The following is an 18525-nucleotide window of genomic DNA, read 5'->3' as shown; positions in this document are numbered from 1 at the left end:
GGTATTAAGAACAAATTACAGAATAATAACGTTGTGAAATACTTCATTTGCAATGCTACGCTTGGAAAAGAAATAAATACACAAAAAGTGTACATGTTTTATTTACTGCTGCTGTTACAAATTACAAGAAACTTAGTGGCTGAAAACAACACAAATTTATTCACTTATAGTTCTGGAAGTCTGAAGTCCAAATGATTCTTACAAGGTAAAATCAGAGTATGAGAGTAGTTCCTTCTGGGGGTGCTCAAAAAAATCCGTTTCCTGACTCTCTTAGCTTCTGAAGACCTCTCACTCTTTAGCTAATGAACCCTACTTCTATCTTTCCAATCTTTTGCTTACGTGATTACACTGTAGTCAAACCTCCCTCTACCCTCTTTCAGAAGAACAGACGTAATTACACTGGGTCCACCAGAATAATCCAGGATAATCTCAAAATTCTTAATTGAATTCTATCTACAAATGCCCTTTTACCATTTATGGTAATATATTCATTCACAAGTCAAGGGTTAGAATGCGGCCTTCTTTGGAGAGTGAGGCATTTATTCAGCATAAAACAGTGTTAATACATAAATAAAAGACTGGGAAAGAATCTGATACAATGTTACCAACAATTTTCTCTGGATAGAAGAATTATCAGTGCTTTTTAATTTGTCTTTTTGTCTGTCTCTTTTCTAGAATGAAACGTGCATAATTTTCATAACTGGGCCAAAAGGGGGAAATTTTTTTTTTTAAAGTGTGCAGAGAGCTTTTTTCTTTTGATCCTTGATCTTTAATGTGCTTTCCACATGACTTACACTTGCATGTTAAGAAATTAAATTTATATGGCTTCATATCTTTCCAAAAATGGCATATCTAATTCCAAATTCACTTACTTCTTAGGTACAGATGATTGAAAACATGTAAAATAATCAGACTGTCTTCCCAGTCTTCTGTGGCTAGAAAAAATCAAGGGTGAAGTTCTAACATGCAACAAATTTTTTTAGGTAGTTCAGTCAATACAGGACTAGTAGTTTTGGAGCAAAAAAAAAAAAAAAAAAAAAAGTGGCCGTTATTTACTACAAATAACTAATAAAAAGTTATATATAAAAATCAAGCTCATGAGTAAAACTCAAACAGTATGCTAAAAGGAGTTTAAGCAAATAAAATATCAAGAGAACAGATTTAAAAGGTCAGATATTCCACCAAGCTAATGATTAACTGTAAAGAGATGACTAAAAATTTACACATAGAAAAATACATGTTCAAAGAGAACTTGAACTGCGAGGGAAGTTTTTGAGTACATGCTATATTGGGAGTGATGAGCAAATGGTGAATATTTGCTTTACTCTGCCGGGGGCCAGTGTGAGGAACTCCACCCATGGCAAAGGTCATGAGGAAGGAGGCTTGGCATACGCAAAGGCGTGATCAAGCCTCAGGAAACCCCCTGTTCCCAAGCATATACCCCAAAACCAGAGTCTGTTTTATGCTCTCATCTACACCTCTGACTTTACGGGGAGCTCTCCCCCATAACCGTTTCTCTCGGGAAAGGAGTAAACGTGCAGCTCCAAGGCAATAAAAAATTCCTGGGCGTGACAAGAGTGTTTCAGACTCCTCTGAAGGTTATCTAGCCCACCTGTATAGGTTCGTCTGGCCACATGTGATTGTTTACAGCCTCCCAATCTGAGAGGCATGAGATGTTTTAGACTTACTAAAGGCAAATTCTTTTGGGGAGTTGGAAATTATTAGTATAGTGGGTTGGTTAGGAATTATACTGGTGAAGGGTTTTTCATTTGTTGTGCCAATAATTGTTGCTAATTCCCTGCCCTGGGTGTGACAAGGGTGTTTCAGGTCAAACCTCTCTGCTGACATGCTAGCTTGTGTGACAGGATTATACATACTCCTGCCACTACACACATGATTGTTTACTATCTCTCAACCATAAACAGCACAGAGAGTTTTGGAGTGTTTTGAAAGTCTTAATTAGCATAGGGCTTTTCTCATTGTTGAGTCAATGATTGCCGCCAGGCCTCCATATCCTTAGGCACCTGGGAATATATTAATCAATGTATTTGGAATATAGAAAAGGAAATATAGTAGTTTTTAAGGTTAGCAATACTAGACTTTTTGAGTTAATGAATTTTCTCTTTTGTAATAGATCACTGTACTTTGTTATAAACCACTGTGTCCTTGCTATGTAAAAATGTAACTTTATCACTATCTTAAGACTAAAGAGATCTTAAGGGGAACATTGGTGAAAGGATTTTCATTTGTTGGGCTGATGTTTGCTGCTAAATCTCCATGTTCCCTGCCCTGTATAATGAATATAACCAGCATTTAGGAGAAATAAGTATTAACCTTTAAGCATATAGGAGAAATAAGCATTAACCTTTAAGATTAATCATGTTAACCTTGGGTTAAATAAATTCCTTTCTTGATTGTAACTCACTACACCCTCACCCTATAGGAATGCAACTTTATTTGGAGGGTGGTGCCTGGTTTAAGAAAAAACACCCTTGGAAATAATTAGTTTTTTGGTTATCAGAAAGAAAGGATCATAAAATGTCAGCAGGTCTCATGGCCAGAAGATGATGTAATATCCCTAACACCTTTTTTTTATACATTTATGTGAAGCACCTGATTTTGATAAAGGTCAGGACTGCTGACCCCCGCGTGACTCTGTATTCATCCCTATGTGTAACAAAAGGTATATAAGCAAACCCCAAAATAAAGAAATCGGATCGGTTTCCAGAAAGACTGATACCCCCATGTCATTCTTTCTTGCTCCTCATTTTTCTGGCTGAATTCCCATCTGGAGCATGGATGCTATTCCACGTAAACCAAGTTATTCGGCCTCTTTTTCTCCACTAATTTTCCTACTACACTATCCGTTTCTAATCTCTCTATATATCTGTAATTAAATATGTATTTTTCCAAGGATGCTGACTCCGTCCCCACCTTCGAATTCCCTGGATCCACCGGGGCTGGACCCCAGCATTACTCTTTTATCAAAAGCTATATAAAAAAATGTTTTTTTAAGAAAATAGTAACCAGTGATAAAACCCAGAAAAGATACTGGAAATATCTATATATCTGAGGTCTAAAGGCAAACATGTCAGGATGGCAAATGAAATCAATCAATTTGCATATGATGTATAAATGCACTGTTCAGACAAATTTCAGAAATTCTTAATTTGAATTTTTTGAGAAAGGAACTAAGGTTTAATGATTTGCTCTTTTACGATTGAATATTGCATTTTACTTTTAACTCAGCATTATGCACAGTATTTAAGGAGATCTTAATTGTAATCTCCCATTTACCAACTGGGTTATAGTATGCTGGTTAATTTTCTCAGTGAGATTCAGTGGTACAATGAAGATAATACCATCTACTTCATAAGACCGCTCTGTGGGTTACACATAATTGTGTTAGTATGTATTAGTGCCATTGTCTCATAAAATCAAGGCATTCAATAAGTATTATTTCACTTTCAATATTCATTGTACTGGGGCTGAATGAATTCTACAAGATTTCAAAAATCAATTTCAGAGTTGCTCAATCATGTCTGACTCTCTGCAACTTGATGGACTGTATGTAGCCCACCAGATTCTTCTGTCCATGGGAATCTCCAGGCAAGAATACTGGAGTAAGTAGCCATTCCCTCTCTAGGTGATCTTCCTTACCCAGAGATGGAACCTGGGACTCCTACACTGCAGGCAGTTTCTTTACCATTTGAGACACAAGGGTAGCCAATATACTAATATATTTGTTTTTAAATATATGAGCTAATGGTTATGTATTTAACCATCCTGAGGAGTGTGAAGAGGATATATATAGCCTTTGAGGACAACAACATTGAGAATCCTAGTATGTTTTAAACAATGGTATATGTAAAAGTACATATCACTGATATGTAAACACATGTATAAGTACATGTATATGTACAAAATCACTGCAAATGGTGACTGTAGCCATGAAATTTAAAGATGCTTGCTCCTTGGAAGAAAAGCTATGACCAACCTAGACAGCATATTAAAAAGCAGAGATGTTACTTTGCCAACAAAGGTCTGTCTAGTCAAAGGTATGGCTTTTCCAACAGTCATGTATGGATGTGAGAGCTGAACTATAAAGAAAGCTGAGTGCTGAAGAATTTATGCTTTTGAACTGTGGTGTTGAAGAAGACTCTTGAGAGTCCCTTGGACTGCAAGGAGATCAAACCAGTCAATCCTAAAGGAAATCAGTCCTGAATATTCACTGGAAGGACTGATGCTAAAGCGGAAACTCCAATACTTTGGCCACCTGATGCAAGGAACCAACTCATTGGAAAAGACCCTGATGTTAGGAAAGATTGAAGGCAGGAGGAGAAGGGGATGACAGAGGATGAGATGGTTGGACAGCATCACCCACTTGATGGACATGAATTTGAGTAAGCTCTGGGAGTTGGTGATGGACAGGGAAGCCTGGCGAGCTGCAGTCCATGGGTTTGCAAAGAGTTGGACACAACTAAGCGACTGAACTGAACTATGTATAAGAACATGTATGTGCCAACTTAGACAACTGTTTAGTAAATGATAAAACTTAAGTAAATATAAGGTCAGGTATACTTATAGTCTAAACGTATCACTCATAATTAAAAAGTAACTATGGGAACAATGCCTCAGAAAATGAACTAAAATGAGCTCTCATGCTCTATTGCCCTCACCAAGCTATTTGACTCACTGCAAGCAGCCTGATATATTAAAATAAAAAGCTAACATTTTACTCTCCTCTTAATATCCTCCAATGGCTTCTCATTTTTCTTAAGATGAAGACCAAATGCTCTATAAAGCTTGTATGCTCTATAAAGCTCTGCTTGATCTGATCCTGCATATCTCACATACCTCATCCCCTGATTCCTTCTCCTACTTCTCTGTGTTAAGGTGGCAGAATCTCATGTGCCATGATCTTTCCAACCACTGGCCTTTGCGGATACTGCCGCCACTGATTCCACTTCTTCCCATCGTCACACCATCACCACTCCACTACCAAGTCACGTCATCGCTTCCTCATTCTCTTGCTTCACCCACTTTTACCCCTTGGTCCACGAATTAGGTCAGGCTCTCTTGTAATCTATTCCCAAAGCATCTATAATTCTTATTCAGAGGTCTTATGATCATCATATCTAGGTAATTGTATGACAAGTTTAATATCTATCTTTCCTACTGCTTTATCAGCTTCAATGGAGCAGAACACAAGTAGTTAGTCAATCCCCAGAGTAGCTAGTCAATAAAGATACATTGAATGAATAAAGAAAAGTGAGTTAATTCCAATAACTGACAGTCTCTCCAAGCTCTATTAGTGTAATTCTTGAGTAAGTAAAAATTAAGGAGAAAAAAGATGTCATCCTTGTGCATATTAAATGAAATAATAATAAATTGCTTTGCATGTAGTAAATACTCAATAAATACTAACATTTCCTTGCATGCTGAACAGTACTATCCATGCTTACAATTATTAATTAAGAATTTCTACTAAGCTCGAAACATTTAGAATAATTGCAAAGGCAAAATCTGTTGTTTAGGAACTTTAAAAGCTGAACATTTGCCAGGTACAGTATCACAGTAAAAAATACAGAACCCTTGCTATTAGCCACACACTGACTCATTGTGAGGCCTAAGATACATACTTCAACCCACTGAGTCTTACTTTTTCCTCAATGAATAACAGAAGATGAATCATGATCACCAATGTCTACATGTCGGTGATTCTAATTTACAAGTTTTCATATAATATACCATGATCTCTTCAGAAGCCACCTCCCTTTGCTTCGTACTATCTCCAAGTAGCTAAGCTTTCTGCAATGATACATGGAAAACCGCTCAAACTGTATTGGCTGCAAATGTTCCACAGGTTAACTAGAAAAACAAAGACTGAAACTCATTTTTATTTAAATGAATGCCTGGTGCTTAAAGCTTTTCAATGATGCACTGTACCCCTTTACATAAATTAATTTAAACAACAATGTAAAGCAACTTGTACTTGATAACCTATAACATGATTTCCAAAAATTTTGGTCAAACACCCCATCAGTTAAAAAACGTGCTCACACAGCAACAATATATGTGTATTCATTTATTTATTAATAGCTTACATGTGTACTCTGAGTATATTTACTGAAAGCTTTCCTAGGAGCCACAGGCTTTTCTATTATAAGTATGGTTCTAACAAGAGAAAGTCCTGGGCTCACAGATTTTCTTTCTAGTGAGTAAAGAAAACCCACATTCAGGTAAACAAGTAAGTGAGATATACCTTCATTTCAGTGTAAGTGTTAGGGTGGAAAAAAAAAGTTCTCATAATCCCTGAGCAAGTCTATTTTAGGTAAGAGTAGAGTAATAGAGATGGAGTATTTGAGGCAGAAAAATAGTAAATCCAAAAGCCATGATCTAAGATAAAGTCTGGGATATCTTAGAACAAGCAGATTAAGTCATTAAGAACTTCTACAAAAATAAATGACTGTCATAGAAATTTCCAAATGTTCAGGAATCTAATTCTGAACTCTGTCTTATTAATTTGATTCCTATACCAGACAGGAACCAGTACAATTAGAGTTACCATATGTCTGGATATCTACCAGGTGGGAATTTCTCACTATTTTTCCTTTTTATAATTTTACTGAATATTCTAAAAGTATATCATTTAAAATAAATTTAATGATAACTTACTCCAATGCATATATTTCAAAAAATTAAACTGAATGAATTCTAATTAAACTATATAAAATTTATATATCAATTTTGGTAAGTATTTGAGAAAACAGTTTAAATTGTTTTAATTATTTAGGTCTTGTTTTCATTTTCTTTACCATGACATTTTAATTTTATTTATATATATACATATATATTTATATAAAAACAACTCAGGTTAAATATACCATGAGTTTTACTAGAAATAGTTTTATCACCTGTAGTTGACAGTGGGTGATAGAGACCCAGAAGTGGCTGTAGACCCAGGCTGCCTGGATTAAAACTGGATTTGACATTTCCTCGCCCTGTGATCTTATATAAATGAATCAACTTTTCTCTGCCTAGGTTTCCACAAACGGAAAAAAAAAAAGGTGATAATAAGCATACCCTTCTCATTTGAGGATTTAATAAGCTAATAAATGGACAAAGCTTAGAATAACCTGGCACAGTAAGTGCTCAATAAAGTTTAACTAGTTTATCGTTATTTTAAAATCAGATGGTTTTCCAGTTTTATTTAATAAATGATCCAAAACAATGAGCTATATATCTGTGAAAAATAGTTGTTCACAATAGGAATATGAGACATGCTATTACCTCTTTTATGTGAAACCATTCTCAGGACATAATTTATTTAGAAAAGCATGCATTCAGCATAAGAAAAGCACATTCAGCATCTTCATAAAAATAAGCAGCTATCAACCGTTGCTCAAGACTTATAAGGCCCTGCATAACATTTCATCGCTTAGCAAGAAAAGTAAGTAGGGGCAACCAGCTGTTGCACTCCCTCGCAGTGGGCACCTTTACAGAGGACACAATCAGCGCAGATCCCCTTGGGAGCCCTGAGGGGAGGTTTTCAGACATTTTTGCTTCCCACCTTAAACTCTTTTTAAATTTAACTATTTTTACGATGTTTATTTACATAACCAGAATAACATAACACATCTTTATAAATATACAATGAAATAAAGTTTCATCTCTTTTCTAAGTTAATGGCAACTTTTTTCTCTCAGCTTTTTTCACTTTCTCATAATTGTGCTGTGTCGTCCTTCATTTTGGAATATGCTAAGATATTCAATAATTCTAAGATACATATTTAAAAACACTGGCATATAAGCTTCAGGAAATTAAATAAAAACACATGAATCAAAGAATAAGATTAAAATGTCAACCATGTGGCTCATTTATGTTTTGCCAGATCAGTCTTCAATCCATCATTCTTCAATTTGTGAAATATAAAAATTTAGATTCTTTGTGTCGCTCAAGGTCATTTCTGCTCTATTTGCAGATGTACCAGGCAGATCCTATTTAAATTGCTATTTACATTTATCATTTAAAAAGTCACTTAAACCATTAAAGTACAACATATTTCATTTAAAAGAGGAGAAATTTTGTATTGTTTTAAAACAAAACAGAATAGTTACACTAAACATAAGGTTAATTCAAGTTTTAATTGTTTTCACTATGTTACATGACATAGAATTTTAAGTAATTAAATTGAGGCTGATATTTATTAATTTATAGCTATAAAAAACATTAGAAACAACACAACACACACTAGAAATATTATCTCTCATTTATGAAACAAAAGAAAAAATCAAATCCAATAAGCAATACACTTATAAATAATGTCTTTCGGTCAAGACATAAACATCAATTAAATAAATCAATAACTGAGAGGTTTTACAGGGAGATAAATGCATAAATATTTTAATTTTTAATAATATGAACGAAGGCAAGATGTGATCAGTGGTAGAGGTGAGAATGGAATATAAAACTAGTAACTAAAATTCTTACTCTTAAAAGAGGGAAGTGTATTATTTTCATCACAAAACTGCACACTGAACTCTAAAAAGCAATCGGAGAAAATCAAAGCAAAACAGCTATTTTTTCAGAGAAAAAAGTGACAAAAATATATTAGATTACTTGGAAATATACTGAAATACAATCAGCAGTTTGAACAGTACATATAGTACAAGCATAAAGTAGATGATTTCAGTAAGTGGCTTTTCGTACTCTGATTCTACTCATGGAACTATATCCTCTATAACCTCTTCAAAGTCCAGTCTTTTATCTTGTGTTTATGGTTTTCTTCACTATAATTGCTATAAAAATTTTTCAAAATGCATTTAAGAAAAAAAGAAATTATACTACTTCGTAGCTACTACTTTTCATATTTGCCAAGAATAATTAAGTCCTTCAATGTTTACAGGGATCAATCAAATTTGATATCATTGATAGAAACTTTTTTCCCGTATGTGATACATGATAGCTATCAAATACATTTGATTTGGGGGTTTCAACTGAATTTTTAAAAACTACTAAGACTGTCTAGAGGATATAAGTGTTGTAGTATTAGTTTCAATTAAATTAACACCACATCGCGATCAATTGCTTCAAGTTACAGTGTGGACCTGCATTTTAAATTTCACTCCAGTCCTTAAAATCAGGATAGTTTCCATTAACACTATTACAAGAACCACTGACCTTTTTTCTCTTTTTTAAAAAACACCGTTTCTTTTGAATGTTATTAGTCTTTTAAGGTCTCATAATGAGTGACAAGACTGCCACCTAGTGCTTTATGACTATTCCTATAACATTTTAAAGAAACAGTGAGAGTCCTATATAAAAGATGAGCTTCCAATATGGTAGTCACTAAGTTACGCGTGTCTTGAGTAATTAAAATGTGACTAATATGAATTGAGATTGGCATTAGTATAGTATAAAAGCTGTATTCAAACACTTGGAAAAAATAAAAAATAAAAATAGGCCATTGATGATTTTTTATATTATGATATGTTTTAGATATTTTTAATTAAATAGAATATATTATCAAAATTAACTTCACCTGTTTAATATTTGAGCTATAGCTAGTAGAAAAATTTTAATTCTACATATGGCTTACACTAGGTTAATTTAGATAGCACTGATCTAAAGAAAAATCATCTTAGTCTTAAATATAAAAGGCTTAAATTAATGTATTCATTATTTCTAAAAAATGGAATGTAATTTATTTGTGTCCATAATTGTAACTAAATTACTCTCTGGGGATAAAATAAACACTAAAATTTAAGAAGAATCAAACAGGAATTTCTAATTTTAAAAAGTCAGACAAAAATATGTCCCCATAAAATCCAGGATGTTTGAGAGAAGTAAATAAAATTCATGTGGAAAATATAGAGAAGGAGGATAAATTAAAACAAATAGAAAATAGACAATGTGAACATCAGTAAGGACAATAATTGCAAGCGGACTGAAACATATTAAATACGCATGTGTCCATAAGTTTATGATACAAACACAGCAAACCGAGCTGTAACCTTATTAAGCAAAGTATTCTTTATTTTGAAAACTGATATTTTTTAAATATATTAAAATTTTATCATGCCTTTCCTATGTGCCTGTAGCAATAAATAAGCAAATGCCTCGCTCAAGGAAATTTGTTTTCACAAAAGTTTTCCAATCAAGAAATAAAGGAGTAAGAATACCAGTTTATAACCCCTAAATCAGTTGCAATCTAACATTGAGCATCAGTGTCTGCTAAGAACAAAAAAGAGACTTGCGGGCATTATGTGTTTCAGTTACATGTAGAACACAAAACCACCTGTGAAAGTATTCCCTCCAAAACCATATCTGAATCTGATGAAACCTATAAATCAGGGTTTCTCAACCCTCATGGTATTGAAATTTGAGTCAGATGAATCTTGGTTCTAAGGAGCTCTCATGTGTAATGTAGGACATGTATCAATAGTAACCTCTACCCACTAGTAGTCCACAGGCTCCACACCCCATGCCTACTTGTGATACGTAAAAACCTCTACAAACACTGTCAAATGTCCCATAGACTACAGAAATATCTTACTAAATTTGGGGATTTTTATGCTACATTCTCAATAAAACTATAAAAAAATAATTAAAACATGGGTTTTAGTAAGATTTACTTAATTGAAATTAAGAAAATTCTTAAAAAATTCAAAAAGAAGTTAAAACTGAACCATAAACTATACAGAAAATAATATTAAAAAGCAAACTTAAAAACTGGTTAACCACTTGTAAACAAATGAAACTAGAACACTTTCTAACACCATACACAAAAATAAAATCAAAATGGATTAAAGATCTAAACGTAAGACCAGAAACTATAAACTTTTAGAGGAAAACAGGCAAAACACTCTCCAACGTAAATCACAGCAGGCTCCTCTGTGACCCACCTCCCAGACTATTGGAAATAAGAGCAAAAATAAACAAATGGGACCTAATTAAAATTAAAAGCTTCTTCACAACAAAGGAAACTATAAGCAAGGTGAAAAGACAGCCTTCAGAATGGGAGAAAATAATAGCAAATGAAGCAACTGACAAAGAACTAATCTCAAAAATATACAAACAACTCCTGTAGCTCAATTCCAGAAAAATAAACAACCCAATCAAAAAATGGGCCAAAGAACTAAACAGACATTTCTCCAAAGAAGACATACAGATGGCTAATAAACACATGAAAAGATGCTCAACATCACTCATTATCAGAGAAATGCAAATCAAAACCACAATGAGGTACCATTTCATGCCAGTCAGAATGGCTGCTATCCAAAAGTCTACAAGCAATAAATGCTGGAGAGGGTGTGGAGAAAGGGAGCCCTCTTACACTGTTGATGGGAATGCAAACTAGTACAGCCACTATGGAGAACAATGAGGAGATTCCTTGAAAAACTGGAACTAGAACTGCCTTATGACCCAGCAATCCCACTGCTGGGCAACACAATGAGGAAACCAGAATTGAAAGAGACACATGTACCCCAATGTTCATCGCAGCACTGTTTATAATAGCCAGGACATGGAAACAACCTAGATGTCCATCAGCAGATGAATGGATAAGAAAGTTGTGGTACATATACACAATGGAGTATTACTCAGCCATTAAAAAGAATACATTTGAATCAGTTCTAATGAGGTGGATGAAACTGGAGCCTATTATACAGAGTGAAGTAAACCAAAAAGAAAAACACCAATACAGTATACTAACACATATATGGAATTTTAGAAAGATGGTAATAATAACCCTGTATGTGAGACAGCAAAAGAGACACAGATGTATAGAACAGACTTTTGGACTCTGTGGGAGAGGGAGAGGGTGGGAGATTTGGGAGAATGGCATGGAAACATGTTATAATAATGTCATATAAGAAATGAATCATCAGTCCAGGTTTGATACAGGATCCTTGGGGCTGGTGCACTGGGATGACCCGGAGGGATGGTAAGGGGAGGGAAGAGGGAGGGGGGTCCAGGGTGGGGAACACGTGTATGCCCGTGGTAGATTCATGTTGATGTGTGGCAGAACCAATACAATAAAGTAATTAGCCTCCAATTAAAATAAATAAATTTAAACATAAAAAAATAAATTACATATATATATTAAAAAAGCAAACAAATCAAATGGAGGCAAAAACAACAATTACAAACTATAAAAGAGAAGGACATCACTAAGGACAAAACCTAAAACAGATGAACTAGAAAACAAAATCCGTGGAAACAATGAATAAACCCAAAAGCCCACATTTATAAATGGGGGAAAAGAAGATGAACAACAACAAAGAATCCACCAATTAAAAAACCGCCAGATCCAGAGATCTCAATTGAAATTAGTTAATCTTTGAAGTTCACTTCATACTGTTTAATTATTCTTTTTTTTCCCTTTTATTTTTATTTATTATTTTTTTTTACTTTACAATAACTATTCTTGTTTTAAAAAACAATCTTGTAAAATTCACCTTTGAAAGTTATTACCATAGTTACACAAAATGAAGTTAGAAAAGAAAAACCACACTTAGAATGGCTAAAATGTAAAAGACTATACAAAGTGCTGAGAGTTTTTGAAGAACTGAAATTCTCATACACTGATGGTGGAAATGGAAAACAGTACAACCATTTGAGAAATTGTTTGCTTGTTTCTTGAAAGCTAAACATATATCTACCATATGATCACTACCCAATAACAGGATCTCTCAGTACAAAATCAGTACTGCTTTTTGGTAAAACAAAAATTGCCTCCCAGAAAAATCTATCACAAAATTCTATTTGTTCAAAATTTAACCATAATGAACAAAGATTACATTAAAATCCAGCTGAGTTACTTAAGTTTTGTTTTTTGTTGCACGTTCAAAATAAGATTTACTGCTGTTTTACTTCTCAGAGTGGAAAAAAATACACTAAATATTAAATAATTAGAGAATATAGCAAAGAGACACTGACTTCCCTAGCAAAATATATGGAGCTATAAGATTCAAAAATAGAAATGATAAACTATTAATGATAACATTAGCTATTCAAAATGAATTTTATTACCTGTAAAATCACCTGAAACTAATAAAACAAACAAATTATCTAAAATAAAAAACAAATACTTACAATAACATGTTCCTCTAAGTGGATTACCAACATAGCGATTTTCAGAGTCACATCTGTAGAAAAACAAAAAACTCATTTACTATTAAATAACAAAATTCAAAAGCTTCATGTTTTTCCTTCAAGCAAACAAGTAAACTCTACATTAAAACATATTAAAAGCTATACTATTAATTAAAGTTTTAAAAGCAAATCTTCAAAAGAATTAATGTAGAAAGCCTATATACAGACATGAGTGAGAGAATAAGTGGAAGAAAACACACAAAAGGAATATAGAAGATGGGATAAAATTATGAATTTAGAGGATATGTATTCTTCCTTAACAACATGAGGAAGAATTTTCAAGTCTGGATAAACATTTAAAGACATTTTGTATGGGGAAGTGTGGGAATTCATAAATAATATCATTTTCTTACTTCTGGTAATCAAAATTAATATATTTTCCCCAGTTTCTAAACCAATTAATCTGTATTTTTAAAAGACATCCTCAATTGTATCATGGAGAAAAGCTTTCTTTAAATCATCAAGATTAAATTCAGAAGTTCAAACTTTGAAGTCTTGTAAGCAGATTATAACGAAATGGAAGAACAGGTGAGCATTCAGTCTCAAGAATTCTAAGTTAAATTCTTCAAAAATATAGTTAACTACAACAGTAGGAGAAAATCATAAGTATTTTGAAAATTTCTGAAGTTTGTATTTTTCCAATCCCTGTTTCCAGAATTCAGTTAAAATGACAATTAATGCCTAAAAGAGATATAGCTTGGTTTTTGCATAATGCTATTTCTTGGAATATCCTCCAAATTTAATTATTATAAAATATATACACATGGGTAACTGAATAAAGTGCCTCAATATTAAATTATATGTAGAATTTTAAAAAGCAAGAAGGTTCTTCCAAAAACGTCTTTAGTTTTAGTAGAGTCCATTAGAACCGAAGAATACATATATATTTTAATCAACGGAGGTCCAAACACTTGAGAATAATAAAGTAAAGAATCAGTTACATTCTGAATGTATTTTTTAGTCATGCTAATATTTTGTATCCATGGAAAAAAATGAAGTGAAGAGTAAATATTTTTCTACATTAACTACAAAATTATTATATAGCCCTTTATACCACTAACTTTATTCTCTGGAAAAAAGAAACTTTGGCATATAGGCTTTCTTCAGGGAATAGGTGACTTTTCCAAAAGTTACTTTTTAAATGTGTGATACATAGTAGTTTTGTAGCTTTAGAAAATGATGAAAGCCATTACTGCTGGGTTAAGCACTTCAGAATCCATACTATTCCTATATTATAGTTCCTTTCTTTAGGCTTAGCTCCTTAAATCCTACCACTTTATACCAAATATATACATATGCTAAAGGACTGATTTACAATACTGCTATAATTCCTTCTCTCTCACAAAAAGTAAACTTGACTTGTTGCAAATGGATAACTCAATACTGCACTTCCCTGGTGGCTCAGATGGTAAAGAATTTGCCTGCAATGCACAAGGACCAGGGTTTGATCCTTGAGTTGGGAAGATCCCCTGGAGAAAGGAATGGCAACCCTCTCCAGTATTCTTGCCATAAGAATCCCATGGACAGAGGAGCCTGGCGGGCTACAGTCCATTGGGTCACATTTTCAGAATAGGAAAACATTCAACATAATACTCCCTGCATTTTTATGCATGATATTCCTTGCATATCTTATTGCCTAAATATTGAGTAGAGGACTTTCAAGTTCCTGTAGCAATTTAACATGACAAACTTTGACAAACGACAAGGGATTTCAAATACTTTTTAATTTATCAATGAGTTAATTTTAAAAGGTCCAACCCATACCTATTTTCCAATATGGAAGTTATGAAGTTTTCATCCTTGTTATTAATAATTCATTTTTAAAAATAATCAATATAATTATAACATGTATACCTTCAACATAATTTTGACAAGGAATATTTAAAATTTCATTTTCTCTAAACCACAAATTTTCTCAGAAGGATGAAACTATATGTTTCTGTTTAGGAAATAACTTCTGCTGGCTTTCATTATCCAAACTTAGAATTTTAAGAGAAATAAGAAATTAACACGACCTTGATAAGAATAAAATTCAAAGGCTTTACAGAGTTCTTGAAGGTATTCAATATAAAAATGACATTCTCTTTACATTTTCAAACTCAAAAAAGTAAATTAGAAACAACATTGTCTAAAAGACTTTATATTAATCATTACTGAAAAATTTTGAATGATTAAAGGACTTTCAAAATATGAGCTGAGTTTAAACACCAGTTTTTGGCATTTTAATTTCAGATTTCACTTAAAGACTCACCAGTGTTTACAAACAACTGAGAAAATAAATAGTTGCAAAGGAAACATAATGAAATTTCAGACATAAAATTCAGCTGGAAAAACACAAGAGCAGATATAAGTAAACTGAAAGACGTTCCTTGTTTCTCATTAGGCTATCTCAAGATCATCACGCTGGCAGTTAATTTCAAAGATAATGGTTAATTTGATCTAAGAAAAATTCTGATGAGCTTTAAAGGAGCTAGAAAAGTTGATCTTAATGTTCACATGCAGGAATAAACATACAAGAACAGCTAGAAGCAACAACGAAAGGAAGGGCTTTGAGGGGACCTAGACTGAAAAGACATTGAAATATACTCAACATGTACAGAATTAAAACAATATGGTATTTGTACATCAATAGAAAGATAAATGGTACAGAACAGAAATTCCAGAAATAGGTACAGCTACTATTTACTAAAATTCTAATGTATGATAAAAGCAGTGTTTTAAATGACTGGGGTAAAAAGATAGTCATCCTCTTACATAGTACTTGAGACAACTGGATAACCGTTTGGAAAAATGTAAGATTAGATTCAATCCTCACACCACGCACACACACAAAACACTAAACATAATTATAGAAGTGCTGTCCATCATCTTTGCTAAATTTTCTGGCTTAGAAGTAAGTCACATGCCCTGCCCATACTCCAGGAAAGGGGATTATACAACAGTGTGTGAAGACCAGCAGGCAGAAATAATCGGTAGTCACCTAAGCATCTGTCCACAATAATATTTTTGTTATACAGAAAGTTTTTATGATAAGATATTTTGATACAATTATTTGAGAGATGAGTATGTACAATTTAATTCACATAATAAATAATTTGAGAAGCTAAAAGTATTTGACTGAGGTCAAACTCAGATTATAAGGGGTAAAGAGAATATGAATGGAAAAGTATACACATAAATAATTCTTCAAACCAATTAGTATGGTACTATATAGATTACATTAATAATAATTCTGTTATGTAAGCTAAGTAATGTTTTTAAAATTCAGAATCTTTCTGTATAAAGATTAGAAACAAACATTAAAAGCCTTCAGAAGTCTTCTGCCTGGCTTAATTAAAAACATAACTTCAAAGTATTTCTGGGTCTAAGCAAAGAGATAATCATCCTCTGATCCCACTAAGCAAACAGCTAGACCTTTTTATAAAACAGGCTTAGGCTGAAATTTTCATTAGGGACTTTGCAGGGTAAATATTATCATTACATGGCACCTAAATAATGGTTACCATTTATTTCTGTGATCATATTAAATCATAAATATCATTTTGAAAGAACAAAATATGAAATAATCCCCCATTTCTAAGTGTTAAAATATCACTTTTCATTTTGTTCCTACTGATGTAAATACTTATATATATTTATATATATATATTTTACTGTAAGATACAATTTTTCTACTCAGAAGCTAAAGAAGGGTTAAATCTAATTGCTATAATTTGAAATATCAAAACATAATATTTAAAACAACTGAGAACCTGATAAATAAATTTATGTTTTTGTAAAAATTATGAAAGTTATAAACAAGGACACACTTGCTTTTGTTTTGCTTTTCCTCTAAAGGGACTCATAAAAATCATATAAACAAAAAGATTATATTAAGTAATATCACAGTATCGATATTGATATCATACTTCTAAGACAATGTATCATAAACAAACAGTAAAAATTCAGACATGAATGTATGGTAAATCCTGAAATAGTAGAAGAGGTATGGGTTCTAAAACTGTAATGCTATTTACGGACTTGAGAGTCCAGTAATAATAAATAGAACTAGACAGGTAATTAAAAACTACTAAAAAGACTGGGTTTTTTTTTTTTTAATACTTAAAAATATTGGAAAGCAAAGGGGTGAAAAATTACCAGGCCAAGATGCAGAGAAGGATAGAATCCCAGGATGCTGAACCATTTCAGGGGTCCCTTTGTCTCCAGTTATGAGTGGGAACAGCACATCACAGAAAAGTATTGGAGCCCAGGCACACCAAAGACTGGTAAACTTAACTCAAAGTGAAATTTTAGGATTAAAGGCATTAAAAGGCCTTCCAGAGACTGCAAATCTACTTTGCATGCTAAATCGCTTCAGTCATTTCCAACTCTTTGTGACCCTACGGACGGTAGTCTGCCAGGCTCCTTTGTCCACGGGATTCTCCAGGCAAGAATACTGGAGTGGGTTGCCATTACCTCCTCCAGGGGATGTTCCTGACACAGGGTTTAAACTTGTGTCTATTATGTCTCCTGTATTGACAGGAGAATTCTTTACCACCAGTGCCACCTATGAAGCCCAAATCTACTTTGACCCATCCTTATCCCAGAAAATCATAAGATACTACTATTCTCAGGCACATAGGAGAATTAAATTCTCTTATGATTTAAGCAATGGTCTCAAATTTTCTACAAACATATTTTGTCAGTATGGCATCAATAAAAAATGACCAGGCACAGACAGAAATAGACAAGAAAACAAGAACAGGAACCAGCAGAAACTAAGGATAATGGAAACAGAGCCATGGGAATTTAGAAAAAAGCCACTGGCTTTAAAATAACTGTTAAATTGGAGAAGACAACAAGCAAGAATAAAAATCTGTCTAAATTTTGGAAACTATAAAAGGCACCTAGAAACTATAATAGATGGAGAATTAGAATTCAGTCTGAAAAACTAGAAAATAAAAACAAGAAAATGAAAATACAATAACCAAAATTAAGAACTGGATGGATGAGATTAACAGCAAACTATACACAGTGGGGGAAAAAAAAAACAGTAAACTGAAAATAGGTCAGGAGAGAGTGGAAAAATATGAAGAAGAAATAACGTCTACAGTGCTACTGGTTCCAAAAGCAAAAGACAGAGAGAATGGAGAAGAAGCCACATTTGAAGAGTATTAGAAATTTCTGGGATGCCCAACATGATAAATGAAAAATAATAACTTCAGCAATCACTGTAAAATTGGCAAAAGAAAGAAAAAACTTAAAGTCAAAGAGTAAAAGAGACCTAGGAAGAAATTAAAAATCTGAATAGCTTATTAGTCTTAAATAAATTCAATAGTTTATATGTCATTTTAAAGACGTAATTAAAATCTTGTGACAAAGAAAAAT

The 18525-nt window shown here is 33.0% G+C and overlaps 1 protein-coding gene across 1 annotated transcript in view; it reads right to left on the bottom strand.

The window, feature by feature from the left end:
* ATRNL1 (attractin like 1) overlaps positions 1–18525 on the bottom strand; it is a 785280-nt gene that overhangs the window by 511707 nt on the left and 255048 nt on the right. Inside the window, exon 21 of the mRNA XM_068961441.1 lies at positions 13099–13151. Within this exon, the coding sequence (XP_068817542.1) occupies positions 13099–13151 (53 nt within the window). The remainder of the gene's footprint in view (positions 1–13098; positions 13152–18525) is intronic.

This window comes from Capricornis sumatraensis, chromosome 23 (assembly GCF_032405125.1).
Source record: "Capricornis sumatraensis isolate serow.1 chromosome 23, serow.2, whole genome shotgun sequence".
NCBI classification, from domain to species: domain Eukaryota; kingdom Metazoa; phylum Chordata; class Mammalia; order Artiodactyla; family Bovidae; genus Capricornis; species Capricornis sumatraensis.
The sequence above is the reverse complement of the archived record's forward strand: the minus strand, read 5'-3'. Positions and strand labels throughout refer to the sequence as shown.